Genomic DNA, 15982 nt, shown 5'->3' on the forward strand with positions numbered 1-15982 from the left:
CGTGTGCAACATCTCCCGCTGCTGCGTCTGCTCAACTTCTCCCGCCGGGATATTAAGAACAGCGGGTTCTCCTGGTTCGTATTTAGTATTTGACAGGTAGGATGCCTCCTTGTTAACCTCTAGAGACAGCCGGATGGGATGAAAAGCTCCCCCAGCAAATAAAACGGAGATGGAAAGCAGAATTGAGAAGGAACATCCTTTAATTGGAAAGGGAGTCAAAGATGGTGGTATGTTAGTACAAATGGTGTAAAAATGGGGTAATGAGTAGAGTCAGGAGTTATGTCAGAAGCTGGATGGACCTGTCAACATCTGGAAATAATTTGCTTCAAATGTGTGATAGTGAGTTCAGTTATTTAGTAAATTATGTCAGGAGATAGATAGTGAATAAAGATCAGCTAGAAACAGTGTGAGATGTGGGATAATGTTGTAGACTTCATAACACTTAATAGACCAAGTCTAATGGTATATTGAGTTTTTTAGTGAAAAGCACTAGCAGTTGGGTGATGAGAAGAGTTCAGTCAGAAGTGATTTCAGAAGTGAAATAAACTTCTGGAACATCTCATTGTCATGATTAAGGATGCGAGGCACCTGTGTGCGTTCCTTGGCGCCAACAGCCCTGGGCGCTGATTGGATCCCTGGCTCTTTTTAAGACCCCCGCCTTCCTGACACCACTCGTCAGATCGTTTGTGAACCCACGCTACACGCTAGGCAAACTTTTATGACTCCTGACTCTATCCTGCCCTGTTCTCCGTCTGATTCCCGTTGCCGACCTTTTTCTGAACCCGTTTGTTTTTGCTCCTCCACCCTGGCCATCGACCTGTTTTTCTCGTTGTCAACAACTACCTTCGCTCAACCCTGAAGTGCCACGTCCGCGTTCCAGCTATCTGCTACCTGTGACCAACGATCATCTTTTCTCCTTCTAAATAAAACGAACGCAATTGGGTCCCGTCTCCGTTCCTGGTTCGTGACACTCATGTCCGAAGTGTGATGGTTATCCAAGATATTTAACTAATTGTCTCAGAAATGGGATGACTGGTAGAGATCCCTCAGCAAAAAACTGTAGCAGGAATCACATATATGAGGTAAGTACTGACATTAAGGATGCAGAAGTTGGGGAGAGACAAGAGCTGTGTGAATGAAGTGTTTCAGAATTTGGGCAGTTCGTAGAGTTCAGTCAGAAACTGTGTCAGATTTTGGACAGATCTGTAGACATCTACAATGAAATGTGTCGCATGTGTAATACAGTGGGACCTCGCTACTTCGTGGTTCCACGTTCGCGGGTTCAGAGCTTTGTGGGTCTAAAGAATAACAATAATAAAATAAAAAAATAAATAATATATATATATTTTTTGGTCCCCATTAACCGGGTCTAAAAAAAATAATGATAAAATAAATAAATATATATATAATTTATAATTTTATTTTTTTTAAGCATTTTTGAAGGGGTGTCGCTACTTCGTGGTTTCACGTTCGCGGGTACAGAGCTTCGTAGGTCTAAAAAAATGATATTAATAAAATAAAATAATTTAAAAAAAAAAAAGTTGTTTTTTTAAGCATTTTTAAGGGGCGTCGCTACTTCACGGATTTTCACTTTTCGCGGGTGGTTTTGGTCCCCATTAACCGCGATAACCGAGGGATTACGTAGTAAATTGAATTATTTAGTAAACACAGTTTGAAGATAATTGATTAAAAAAATATCTCAAATATTGTATAAGAATTAGGATAGGGTTAGAGACTTCACAGACAAATCTGATGGTAAGATATTGGGGTAAATAGCATCAGAAGTGTGTTGATGAGAAGAGTTGAGTCAAAAGGGATGTAAGAAGTGGGGTAGGCTTGTTGACTTTGGGAGAAAAACATGGACAAAAGCTAAATTTTTGTAAATGGTGTCATAAGCGGAATGACAAGCTGAGATAACTCAGTGAAAAATTAGTGTCCGGAGTCAAAAAAATTAGGTCAGGTATGCGATCAAGAGTGCCAGAAGTCTAGCAATTAGATAAGTTTGTTTTAATGGTGTGAGAAGTGTTTTAGGATGGGAGACTTTTGGGGAAAACATGACAATAAGCTGGGTTACTTTGTAATTGTGTCAGAAGTTGGAAGAGAAGTTGACAACAGTCAGGTTCTGATATTGGAGGTGTCAGAAGTTGAAAAGTTACAATACTTGTACGAGTACATGTTTTTTCAAGTCATGTGGCAAATTAGGTCTGAAGTGGGCTTCATTTTCTCGAATTACTTTAATTAATTGCATGAAGAAAGCAGAATGATTAGTAGAGTTCTTTGAATGACTGGTGTGAAAATGGGATACCTGTCAGGGACCAGAACAGACTCTCGGATCCAATAGCGTTAGTTTCAGAATCGTTTTTATTTGAAAGAGTTGTTGGAGCTGGCTTGGGACGTCGGCGCTTGTTGGTCGTCAGCCTCTTCGGGCGGAATGGCAGCTCCTTGACGGATAGACGGAAGGTGCAGCTTAGCGGGTAAGTCGATGGCCGCGGCGGGAGAGTAGGTCGCAAAACGTGGAACGGAAACAGGTCAAAAACGGGAGGCAGGCATGAATCAGGCAAGAGAAGTCGTGGGTACCTTGTAGTCTGGAGAAACACTCAGGGATACGAAGAGTACACTCGAACGTCCATCTCTGGACGCAGACCGCTTAAGTGGAGAACGTCAGCCAATCAGGAAGTGCGCTTCAGCGCGCCAAACGATTGCCCCAGGTTACTTCACTTAGGCAATCACGACAACACCTTGGAGAGTTTTCCCCAAAATACTTTTGCAAAGTTTCTAAACAAATGATTTCAGAACTTAGCACCAGGAAAGGTAAAATAGTCCATATCAAAGTGAGTTGGATGAGTTTTTGAGTTTGAAAAAAAAAAAAAAAATCAATATAAATGCTTCAGAAATGACTACAAGCTCAGTAAACTAACCCGTGTATTTGTAAGTCAATATGCATGTGTGTGTGTGTGTTTTATGAATCCGTGCGTTATTGTTAGACAAGAGCGATTCAGACACTTTGTGACCCCGCGGTTACAAATATGTCGGTCAGAATATGACTATGAATATGACTTCCTGACGGTGCCACTGCAGGCAAAATGGTGGTGTGCACACGTTGCACATGAGGCCATAAAAAAATACTGATAAATGTTGTGTGTGTGGATAATTTGAGTGGCACTGGGGCTGTATGGTTAGCGCGTCAGTCCTATGGTGCAGAGGTCCAGGGTTCAATTCCAGCTAATAACCTCTCTGTGCAGAGTTTGTATGTTCTCCCCGTGACTGTGTGGGTATTCCGGTTTCCTCCCACATTCCAAAAACATGCATGGCTGGTTAAATTGCAGGTCCAAATTGTCCCTAAGTTGAATGAGCAAGTTAATTGTCTGTCTCTGTGTGCCCTGCAACTGGTTGGCAACTCACTAACTGAGTGTCATATCAATGACGCTGCAACAATAATGAATCTAGATCATCTCAGGGGCTGTAGAAAACCTGCTCACAGGCTAGATGTGGCCTGCAGGCACTGACTATGATATGCATGCTTTAAAATCCTTCACAAAATGAATTTGCCGCTGTGGCATTTTTCAATTGACTTTTATTGACCAGTGAACCAAGTGTACCGACATCAGATACGACACAGGCCGAAGCGGACACAAACAACCGATGACGACCGGTGGATACACAGCAACCAAGTCAGTTGTTCTTTTTTTTTCTTGTTAAATCTCTTAAAAGTAAGAAAATGAGTAAGGCCTCCACAAAGTCACCTACTTATTTAAATAGTAGCTTTAAATGTCTTCTGAACACATTATTTTCTTTTAAAATATGAAAGAAATGAGTCAAACGACACGGACGACTACTTGGCAACGTATTGTATGATAAACAGATGTAGTACAAGTGCTTCAACTTTTTTTTAACACCTGCTATTTACAGTAGTAGAACTTTGAAAGTTCTGTGTCCATTTCCCCCAAAAAGAGTCCGGCTTCAAGGGGGCAAAAGCCCAAAGTTTATTTACATAAGACTGCCCGGCCAGGACACGATGGTCAACGTGATCCTTCCCCGAAGTTCTTTGAGCAGACGCACCAAAGCCATGTGGGTCATACCCCACGTGCTCTTTCCGTTCACCTCCAGTAAGATGTCCCCGCACCTGCAAAAACGATCGTCAATAAATAAAAATAATAATACGGTGATACATCTTCGAATGAGCTTAATGAGTTCCAGGAATGTGCTCGTAGATTTAATTGCTCGTGCAATGAGCACATTTTCCTTATATGAGATAATTAAAAACTTATCGGTCTATTCCTGTCCTCCCAAAAGCATCCAAGTCAATCCTAAATAGCTATAAAACACATCTTCCTGAACAATGAAAACACATTGAAATAGTGATTGAATGCAGTAATAAGATAAATAGGACAATATATCCGAAATAAAAAGCGAGTTTATTATGAACACTTACCATGGAGGCACTGTAACAACGGTGTGCGGAGGAAGGGGAGTGTTTGCAAGAAGAAGTGGAGGAGATCACATACCTCTCAACTTATATATTGTTTGATCATTTCAATTTGTGTGCGATGTATAACGATTTTTATACGGGAATAAAAAAAAAAGACCGATATCGCCCCATTTAGGCTCTAACGAGGATTGTCTCGATCACTGGTACGAACGTCATCTAATATTGTCGAGATATTCTACATATGAATGAATGAATGAATGAATGAAAACTTTATTTCGAACATTAAAATAAAAACAGGACAAAACAATGAGTCAACAACAAAATAATGTTCGAAAAGCGATAGTTAGAAGCAGATGCTTATTTTCCCTATCCCTTTATCTTCCCTATTAAAACATTTTTACAAATCCTCTTCTCCTCTTGTGTCTAATATAACAAAATCTCATGGATATACTTATTACATAGGTCGGATATTGATAATTATAATAATTACAATAATCACATATCTTATTCACTAATCTTCGTAATACCCATCCCTCAACGTCATAATGCCACTAGTTACCAAACATCACTGCGGCACAAATGATAATAACAATGAAAATACAAATAATATTTATAATAACAGTTATGATATAATAATAGCAACAATAACAACAAAGTTAACCAAAGTTTTAAACGCAGTATTTCCAATGTCACTCATATCCAATTTTCTTCATCCCTGTATTTCGCCAGTAATGTTTTTTTGTATTTAAATTTGAACACATGAATAGTTGTTTGATCTCATCTTATAAATTATTCCAAAGTTTGACTCCACACACAGACACACACATACTTTTCCTTGTTGTTCTCACCTTTGGAATTTTGAATTTATTACAGCCCCTCTAGTTATAATTTCCCTCTTTCCGAATAAACAATTTTTGGATGTTTTCTAGCACCATGTTTTTGTTGACCTTAAAATAACAGTTGTGAAGTGAAAAATTGTATTAAGTCATCCAATTTAAATATTGTCTGTTTTGCTGTGGGTAAGTAGGTGTCGCATTTTGTTTACAAGACATATCATTCCTAAATAAGGGGAAGCAATTGCCGAGGTTGACCGGTATGAGATCGAGGGACTCTCGATGATACGTAAACACTTATTGTGCACTTAAAAATAAAGTTACTGTACCTTCAATTGAACATTCACAGAAACAAAAGTGCATTTTTTTGCCTGTAGTAGTTTTCATGAGCAAAGTGGAACAATCGTTCACTAGTGGTAGGAACGCTCGTGACCTGGATTTTCCGTTGTATGCAGGGCAAGATTTTTCTTACATCAAAATTCTCGTGTTCAGAGGTGCTCGTAACAAAAGGTACCACTTTGGTAAAAATACATAATCCCGCTTTGTATGTTACCTTATGCCGCCATCGTTGTAGGCCGGTGTGCCCTTGACGATGGAGCGTATAAAAAAGCACTGGTTGCAGTTGACTTCCTCATGACCCCCCACGATGCTGAAGCCCAGGCTGCCTGACATGCTTCGCCGTAGCACAATGTCCTTGCAGCTGTACAGGTTCCTGCAGCAGAAAGCAGAAAGGGGGCGCTGTGTCTTGAATATTTGAGAAAAAAACGTTTTGTGTCATCAAGCATGGACATGCAAAAAAAAAAAAAGGAATGTAGCTCCTGAAAGCTGTTGGCATTGCCTTTGATTTAAATGAGTCAATTGTTTTTTTCGACTCATTTAGACTCAATTAGGCTCTAAAAAAACAAAATATTTGTATTTTGTAGTATTTTCCATACTATAAGACGCATCCAATAACAAAAAAAATTTAAAGGTTCACTTGATGGAATAAAAAATTAGATTAAACTGAAAGAAGTTAAGTTAAACTGGAAATTAAAACTCACAGATCTCATAATGTTTATTTTCTATGAAATAACTTTTACACGTACTAAAGAAACACAAACAAAATGACTTCAAGTAATGCTATTCCCTTTAATGCCTAATGAGATGCATGAGATGCTCTGAATTCATGATGATAGAATCCATATCTAATACATTCTCCGTCATATCATGCTCAACAACACACTTTTGCCATATTTTCGGGACTATAAGTCACTCTGTAGTATAAGTCGGTCCAGCCCAAAAAACATATACAACCCTACCTAGTATGGAATCACTAGACTTGTCCAAGGCTGATGATTCTATACTTTTTGCTAGGGGTTGTATGAGTTGCACTTGGATTAAAAGTCACATTTTTGGGGAAAATGTATTTGATAAAATCCAACACCAAAAAATAGTCAAACTATGGCTGGTCTCAACTTGCATTTGCAGTAAATTATCGCTTAAATTGTTAAAAAGTCATTTTTTGCTTCCCGTAACATTTTTTTACCAAGACCAAAAAAGGGTCCGTGGCCCACTTATGGGCCCTGATCCATGAGTTGAGAAACACTACTTTAAAGGACTTTTACGGGGTCGAACCACCAACCTTGGCAGCTGCAGCCACGACACCCACAGCGGGGAGTAATCGCCATTGGGCAGCGGACCTTTGGAGCTGCTGTCTGGCGAGGACGCCAGGCAAGGCGGCAGTTCGCTCTCGGGCATCCCCTCATCGGGGGGCCGCATCTCCAGCACTTTTAGAACCACGGGCGATGACGTGTTCTTCAGGTTTGCCACCGCTTCGCTCCGTGTCACGCCCGTCAGGTCCACACCGTTCACGTTGAGCAGGATGTCGCCTGAGCAAAAATGGGAATCGAGATCCATGAAATATTCAAATGCCCGGAGCGAGCGCCACCTGCGCTTGGACCAGAAAGGTTGCTGTGCGAGCATATTCAAATATCAGGCTAATTTATTCACCCTTCAGTTAAGTTTCGGGTCGAATCCAGAAAATGATTTTTCTCCTTGGCTTGATAATGTCACGTTTTAAAGCTTCAGTCAAAAAAACTGGGTTCGTAATGACAAAAGATGATAAAAAATGTGTTTCCGCCTCTTTGATAATATATTTGTCACAATCACCCGGATCGGGAACACCTGGGCTCAGGATTTGGCGCCAACAGCCAGGACAGCTGATTGGCGCACCCTGTCCATTTAGATCCTCAGCGTCTGGAAACAAGCTGTCTGATTGTACTATGCTACCTGTTGCCATCTGCTCAGAAAGCCTCCTGTTTTCTTCTACTTGATCTCCGTTGCCGACCTGTTTCCGAATTTGCCTACAACCTGCCCTGCCCGTCTGACTCCTGCCCGTCTGACTCCTGATCACTCTTCTGAACACGACCATTCTTCTCCAGCCCCGACCAACAACACGACGATTACGCCTGTCCACGACCATTCCCCGCTAAGCCTTTACCCGCCTGTCAAGCTTCGTCAATCCGTCAAACAACGGATCGAAGAATCACGTCTTGTCATTCCTTCCTTCCAATAAAAACCAAGAAACGAGTGCAAGTGATCTCCGTTTTCCTTTCGTCTGACAATATTGCTTCCCTTATTAATGTTTGCAATTCCGGTCATTGAGAATAAACCTTACAAACATAACGCGGAACCTATTTACACACAGCAAGAGTATGTAGAATAAAAACAAAGATAATTTGTGTGAAACAAGTTTATTATATTTACCAAATAGATAACACAAATAATTCAGCATCTTTTTTAGTTCTTTACCCACTTGAAGTAAATTTAGTGTTGCTTATTATACATAGAAGTATTTTAAAACAAAACTTGTTATAAAGCGTGCATAATTCAAAATGATCAAAAGACATAAAATCCCGAAAAACTTATAAGTTGACAAGTATGCTAATCAGGTTTTAAACAATGAATTACTCATAGACTGCGATCAGCAGCGATATATTTCAAAAGCTCGGGAATGAACTGAACAATTTTGAATTTAGTACAAATACATTTAATTGAAAAAAAAGGATTTCAAAAAAACAGTAGGACAAGAATAAAATAAATACCGTATAGGAACTTAAAAAAAAACATAACCACCTCTTCTATGTTAGTTTCTTTTTAATGTTTGTCATTTATTATTTTTACTTTATTTTTATTTTTTTATTAATTTGTATTCATCTTTTATTTAATTTATTATTATTCATTTTTATGTATTTAATTTTGTATTTCTATTTAAAAAGGAAGAAAGCATGGTTGGTTTCTGCTCTCATCAGTTTATTTGTCTTTAATTTTTTATGTTTATGTTTATGTTATATTGAATGCAAACACATCTAAAGTAAAAAAAGAAAGTATTTTAAGAAGAGTAAGACACAAATAAAAGATGCAATCCTGGAAGTCTGGAAGTTAAAAAAAATGAGCCACTGTTACCTAGTATAATATCTTTACACCATTGGATAATTGTATTTGTCATAAAATGGTTAGTTTCTTTTTTAAATTACTTAAAAAAAATATATTTGATTTTTTTTTTCCATTTTTTATTGAATAAACATTTTTTTTCCTAATTTTGCATTTTCATTTATTTTATTTTATTTTGCATTTGTATTTGATTTGATTAGTCTTTCATTTTTGTATTTATTACTTTATTTCATTTTAATTTAATTTTATTTCTGCTCTCACCAGTTAATTCATCATTCATGTTTATTTTTCTATGTGCCGCGTGTACATTTTTATTTTAAACAATGGCTATTCCTGCAAATCCAGATTGCCTCATACATTGACAAAATAAATATAGTTTCATAGAGAAAAAAATACTTTATAGAAAAAGAAAGAGAGCGTAAGAGCAAAGATCACATGCAATCCAGTAACACGAACCATTCAGGCTTCACATAGCCATTAAGGGAGATTCATACCCACCGGGTCAATGACATGCTTAATATGCATTAAAGATGGCTGAGTCAGCAAAACCTCCCGCACGAGTGTTGCAATGACATAAAAAAATCTTGAAGATCACTCCTTGCTTTCTGATGCTATGCTATTGCTCATATTTTCTCTGTGTACGAGACAAATTGCAGCACGCACAACCACCCTTGTCGCATGATTAACTTTTATAATCAAACACGTGTTCCTTGATTAGTTTGTAGCATGGGTCTGTCATCACTGCTTGCTGCAAGTACTGTATTTCCCGGACTATTAGGCGAACCCCAAAAACCCAAATCGGCCCAAAAATTGAACGTGCACCTTATATGCGGGCAACATTGGAATTGTGTTACCATATCTGTTCATTTATTGTTCAGTTGATAAATGTAACACTGACAACAAATGCGTAATAATGATGCTATAGGGGATCGAACCGGGTAACAATAGTACCAAAACCAGACTGCTAAGGACATGGATTTGTCATGATTACTGATTCTGGGCACCTGCGGCTGCCCCGTTGGCGCCAACAGCCATGGGACCTGCCTGATTGGCTGTTGGACTCTTTAAACTCCCGTCTTCCGAAAGGCACCCGTTAGACCGTCTCTGAACCTATGCTCTCAGCTAGACAAGCTTTTGAACTCTCCGACATTATCCTGCCCTGTTTTCCTACCTGATACCTGTTGCCGACCTTTTTCTGGACCCGTTTCTGCTTTTGCTCCGCCGTCCCAGCCATTGATCTGTTTTGCCCTGTTTCCTGCCTGATACCTGTTGCTAACCTATTTTCTGGACCCGTTTCTGTTTTGCTCCCCCGTCCTTGCTATCGACCTGTTTTCTCGCTGTCAATGACTACCCTCATTCGAAGTGCCACTTCTGCGTTCCTGCCATCAGATACCTGTGACCGACGATCATCGGATCGTGGATGCAAGCGCTGCTCTCTTTCTTAATAAAAACTGAGTAAAACGAATGCTATTGGGTCCTGTTTCAGTTCCTAGTTTGTGACAGGATTATTGTTCACAATTGCATTACAATGAATGCAAGGGGGCTTTTAGTGGTCAAAGGCCATCTCATTATCACACTATGCTCAGTCACGGATTCAGATATGTTAGAGTGGAAAAAATATTGTTTCACTTTACTTTTTCTCAGCTTAAACTAAGCATTGTAAATGACAGACGTTCTTGATATGTGCCGTAATGCGTTCATATATTTCAGGAATTTCAAATTATTTCTTACAATGTCGCTCTCTTAATTCATTTCTGAATGACATAATTACTTCCCACTATGCCCGGACAAATAATAAGATTAGAATTTGGTTCCGGCTAAAATAATTGTGATACTGGGATAAGAGCGAATGTATTTTCATGTGTTGTCTGTATCCTTGGTGGCTTTATGAATAGGATTTGACGCACTCCACGTCACGGATCTGGGTACAATTCCTGTTGGATCCAATGTTATACAATTGTGATCCATAATACATACTAACTGGTCAATCACTGCACAAATATGACACTTTTTACCTATGAAGTATGCCTAGCCTTAACTGCAATTTTAATTCCATTACATTTGAAAATAAAATCTCAATATTTTTTCGGGTGCACTTCATAGTGGGAAAATAATTGTGTCATTACCAACTCTGAGGGACCACAGATTTGTTCCCGTTTGTTTTTGGCATAGCTAAATAACAGAATTTCCACTTCTGGATGTTACCTTTGCGTATGGAACCCTCCTGGCCTACGACTCCATCAGGGTCAACGTTAGTGACGTAGATGGGCAAGTCCCAGCCGCGGCTGGACATGCCACCGGCTACGGCCATGCCCAATGAATCGTATGGCTCCTTTGTTAGCGTGACCGTCTTTTCGTAGCAGGCGGGCTTCTGGCATGAGTCCTACGGGATTAATGATACAAATGTAATCTAGATTTAAATTAGAGTAGAAATGTCATGTTTGTTTGTGAGCTAACCAGCAGAGTTTGCTCAATGTCGACAGGGGAATATGGCGGCGGGCCGTCCATGGCCCACGGAGCTTCTTGAAGGATATCAGGCGCCGGCAGACAAATCTGGCGGGACACGACAAAGTGGACGCCTTCATCGCTTGCCTGCCGAAAGAAAAAGTGTTTAGCATTAAAGGTGCTTTTTTTAGTCACTATCACCATCTTTTGGCTTTTATCAGTTCTTGATGCGTGTGCAAGTACGTGCGTTATTTTAGATGTGCTTGAATAAACTCTTCTTTTTGTGTATTATATATTATTGTGGGGCAGCACGGCGGTGCAGTGGATAGCGCGTGTGCGGCACAATTCTAAGGTCTTGGGCACCTCCTGTGTGGGTTCAAATCAAGCTATCAACCTTCCTCTGCGGAGTTTGTATGGTCTCCCCCTGCTTGCGTGGGTTTCCTCCGGGCACTCCGGTTTCCTCCCACATTCCAAAGACATGCATTTCAGGTGGATTGGCCGGTCCAAATTGTCCCTAGGTGTGAATGAGCGAGCAAGTTGTCTGTCCCTGAGTGCCCTGCGATTGGCTGGCAACCAGTTCAGGGTGTCCCCTGCCCACTGCCTGATGATTGCTGGGATGGGCTCCAGCACCCCCGCTGACCTACTGAGGATAAGCGGTGCAGCTAATGAGATGAGATGAGATATTATTGTGTAAATTATAACCTTTATCTTCTTTGTTCCTTTATATTGTGTAAATTATAACCTTATCTTCTTTGTTCCTTTATCTTCTTTATTTTCTTTTATCCTCACTGTTAAATGTGAAACTGGAGTGCCACGTCCAATTTCGTTGTTACAATATGTTCAACCCATTTTGTAACAATGACAATAAAGGTATATTCTATTCTATTCTATTCTATTCTTTATTCCTCTTTTTGGGCATTTGGCTTGACGTTAGGACTGTAGGGTTTTTCTTACTTTAACCATTTCCATGCTACACTAACAAAAAACTGCAGTGACAAGCATAAAGTCACTCTCCAACCACCACCTCCACCTCCCCTTTTTCCTCCTTAGTAATGTGTTCCACGCCCCAAAAAATATAAAGTAATTTTTAACTCAGTTAGGCATTTCAACACATAGTTAATAGAGCAACTATTTCTCTTTCAACTTTTTAAGGACACTTCAGATGACGCATCCACCTCTAAACTAGTAGACCTGAAATTACAAGGTTTTTTTGACCTTTCTTTTTTTAAATGTGTCTTTTGTTCAATTTATTTGCTTTTCCAAAAAGAAGAAATCTACTCCTAAATACAATATTTTAGAGTAAGCTAAAGTACTTCAACAAGAATAACAACACATTTGTTCATATTTGGTCATGTTTTATAAGTGTAGTTAAACAAACTAGTGATGGTAAATGCCAACCTCCTGAGCCTTTTTATCGTTCGAATAAAGGTAGCCAGCTAATGTTAGCCTTACCCTGAAAATTAGATACTTTGCTTTGTTATACAGCCATTTTATATATTTATCTTCTTCATTCAAATTTCAGATAAAGACCGAATCAAAGAAAGAAAACTGTGTATTTACGTTACTTTTCACCTAATCAAACAAAATCATAAAAAAAAAAATACAGGAGCTGCTTTGAGATGAAGCAGCATTTTACATCAAATTAATCCGTTATCAAGCTAACTTCACCTTGCTCGCTAACATTGAGCTTCATTGAAAACAATACTACACAACACATTACTTTTTGTATAAAAAGACATTCATTGGTTTACAGCGAAGGATTTTATACATTTGACTATAAAGGATTTTATACGATTGAAAACAAGTTACATTCATTGAGTTTAATGCAAGATATTCACTGACTGGGCTTTAGTTCAATGACGGGTCACGCTGTTCCAAATGCAGAATATTTTGACTAGGGAATTTTAATAACAGGACTCTGACGGAGGACGACAGGCGTTGTTTTGAGAACAAAGCACTGTGTTGTGAGAACGGTGGGTGCAAGACAATTCCTTGGCACGCCCATGGGAGGAGCCGAGTCGCTATCTTGCGGGGAGACGTGGGCCAAGAAGAGAAAGCTAGAGAACTTCAGAAGAGGGCTTCCCAGAGACTCCAACGACACCAATTCGTCCGTTTTCGATGGAGTACACTTAGTTAAATTGTTAATGAAATTAAATCTGCCCCCGTGTGGAAATGTCGGCGTTCCAGTGCATCTTTTCCGTCAAGAAATGAGCGCGCATAAATTGTTGGTTGAATGTAGGTTGTGGACGTTATTTCAGACACTGCTTATTGTGAGTATCAGTGTTCTCGTTTGCCCGCGTCCCTGCGTCCTAGACGCGTTATTTTTGCTGGGGACGCATCGTGCCAAATCATCGTGCGTCCCCGGGACGCAACTTTTTGACACAAAATTGTCATTATAATTTTTAACAAAGATTTACCGCCAAACTTTTCGTCAGGCAAATCCGCCATTATTGTTTTGGTCTCGCGGTTCGAGTTTACGTCTGCACGCCGATCTCGAGTTCGAGTTGTGTAGTGAAAGTCGGTCTCTTTTTAGAGAACCGGCTTTTTCGGCTCAACTCATTAAAGAGCCGGCTCTCAAACGGCTCACTTGCTTTGATGCATTATATTACGAATGATTATGTTGTATAAAGAAGTTAAGAAAAAAAGGAAGTATAAAAGGAGAAAACGAAAAAAGACAGGTTTGTGGTGATCCCTTTTAATCAGTATATTACCAACAATAATTTAAACAGAAAATGAATTAATACTTTGAATAAGATGGATTATTCTACTTAATTATATTTGCATATATTTTTCCATCTGCAGTGAACGTCCAAGCGACTTCATTTTTGAACTTTTTTAATAATAAACCTCATTCAGTGTCTCCAACAAAATGTTCATTAACAATATATATGATATAAGGAAACACATGTACAATATAACATGTTAAACTACATAAATAAACATGTTTAAAAAAAAAAAGATTTTTTTGTATTTTGTAAGGGAAAATACGACAGTTTGTAAGGGCATGGAGCACACTAAATTTCGGGGACCCATAGATTTCTGTTGGGACCCATAGATTTTTGAGCATGCGAGTCCCCGGGACCCATCACTTTTCAGAGGTAAAATGAACACTGGAGTATATGTGATAATTTCTCACTTGAGAGTTACTTTCAGAGTAACACGTTACTTTCAAGTGTTAGTAATCTGGTAGAAGGGGGAACATAATTACTTTGTAAATGAAGCAAATAGTAACTGTCTTATGTGACTTTTTTTCACTCACACGCCAAACACATTTCACATGCACTCATTCACAGTTTTGCCTGATGACTAACCGACTGTTTCTGTTTCTAACCTCCTGTGGGAGTCGCCCCGGTCCCCACAGCGCACAGCTCAACTCCTTAATAGGCCAGTCCTGGATCCATTATTGCCTTAATTGGCCTGATTTAATTTCAGGCCGGCCGGCTCTTAATCTCTGTCAGAAAGTAACGTTCTGGAGGACCCAGTCACTCAGTCAATCTGCTCGAGTGGGAACTCGAGACCGAGGAAAAACCTCGCTGACTTAACGGCAATTAAATGCCATTAACCAAAACCACGGCACGGGTCTGTCAACAACTTGGCACAATCATTTGTAGACAAGACCAATTGTTGCAAATCGCAACAATTAGGTTTAATGCTGCATACGAGAAATAACATAGTAGAAGTCAATCCTGGTAAATTTTCTTGAAAGTATATAAAGTTGTGGTCCAGAATTTGAGGGTTTTCTACTTGCTGACTCCATCTTCTGACTTGCAATTGTCCAGTGCGTGACTTTCTTAGACACGCTCAAATAAATTATTGTTTTTTTCATCTTTTTGGGAATCTGGGTTGGCGTTTGGACTGAATTTCAATCAGTCTTTTCTTACGCTCATCATTTTCATGCAACACTAACAGAATACCGTGAGCATGAGAAGGAAATCACTGTACATTTGATTTTTCGTATTTTATGATACATTTTAGAAATGTATAATTATCTAAATAATAAAATGAAATGAACAATAATACCATCCGCTGGATCGTATGTTTTTTCTCCTTATAAGTAGCGTTGCTATTTTACTAAATGTTTCACGTTTAAATGTACTGTGTGTAATATAAAATACAAAAAAAAAACTTAATTCAGTAAAAAAAAAAACATTGATTTGAATAATAGGCAAAAAACATGAACTCTCATACCAATGTTAATTTTTATAAATATTCTTGGTTCAAGAAATTTTTATTTCTTTTCCATAGCAAAATCCATAACTTGCAGTCACCCCCATGTTTGTCTCATATATTGCTGCTACGGTGTGCTCATTTGGGACTGTCTTTTGTTCGCATAAGACAATGTAGTGCCATCTACTGATCAAATATTACACAATGTACCTTTAAGAAATGTATTATTTACACTCAATAACTCAAACTTTCCTGAATTAATTTTCGAATTAAAGGATTTGTTTATTTGATTTTACCGAAAAATATTTTTTAAATGTTAAGTATAATTTCCTCAAATTTTAAATGCTATTAGTTATTATTATGTGTTATTATTTCTAGTTATTATATGTGCACCCTGGAGTTCCATGTCTAATCTTGTTGCATGCAATCCATCCATCCATCCATCCATTATCTGCACCGCTTATCCCCAGTAGGGTCGCGGGGGTGCTGGAGCCCATCCCAGCTATCTTCGGGCAGAGGGCACGGGACACCCTGAACTGGTTGCCAGCCAATCGCAGGGCACACAGGGACAGACAACTCATTCGCTCATTCACTCCCAGGGACAATTTGGACCGGCCAATTAACCTGACAAGCATGTTTTTGGAATGTGGGAGAAAACCGGAGTGCCTGGAGGAAA

The 15982-nt window shown here is 39.1% G+C and overlaps 1 protein-coding gene across 2 annotated transcripts in view; it reads right to left on the reverse strand.

Moving 5' to 3' along the window:
- Nucleotides 1-3557: 3557 nt before the first annotated feature.
- The window catches only part of lnx1 (ligand of numb-protein X 1), a 72765-nt gene continuing 60340 nt past the window's right edge, over nucleotides 3558-15982 (reverse strand). For both annotated transcript variants that reach the window (XM_088349473.1, XM_088349472.1), the window contains exons 8-12: nucleotides 11152-11286; nucleotides 10900-11077; nucleotides 6884-7130; nucleotides 5816-5974; nucleotides 3558-4123 (exon numbers count right to left, since the gene is read on the reverse strand). In XM_088349473.1, the coding sequence (XP_088205599.1) occupies nucleotides 3988-4123; nucleotides 5816-5974; nucleotides 6884-7130; nucleotides 10900-11077; nucleotides 11152-11286 (855 nt within the window). In that variant the 3' untranslated portion in view covers nucleotides 3558-3987. The remainder of the gene's footprint in view (nucleotides 4124-5815; nucleotides 5975-6883; nucleotides 7131-10899; nucleotides 11078-11151; nucleotides 11287-15982) is intronic.

This window comes from Urocampus carinirostris, chromosome 12 (genome assembly GCF_059441175.1).
Source record: "Urocampus carinirostris isolate Australia breed hairy pipefish chromosome 12, RoL_Ucar_1.0, whole genome shotgun sequence".
Taxonomy (NCBI): domain Eukaryota; kingdom Metazoa; phylum Chordata; class Actinopteri; order Syngnathiformes; family Syngnathidae; genus Urocampus; species Urocampus carinirostris.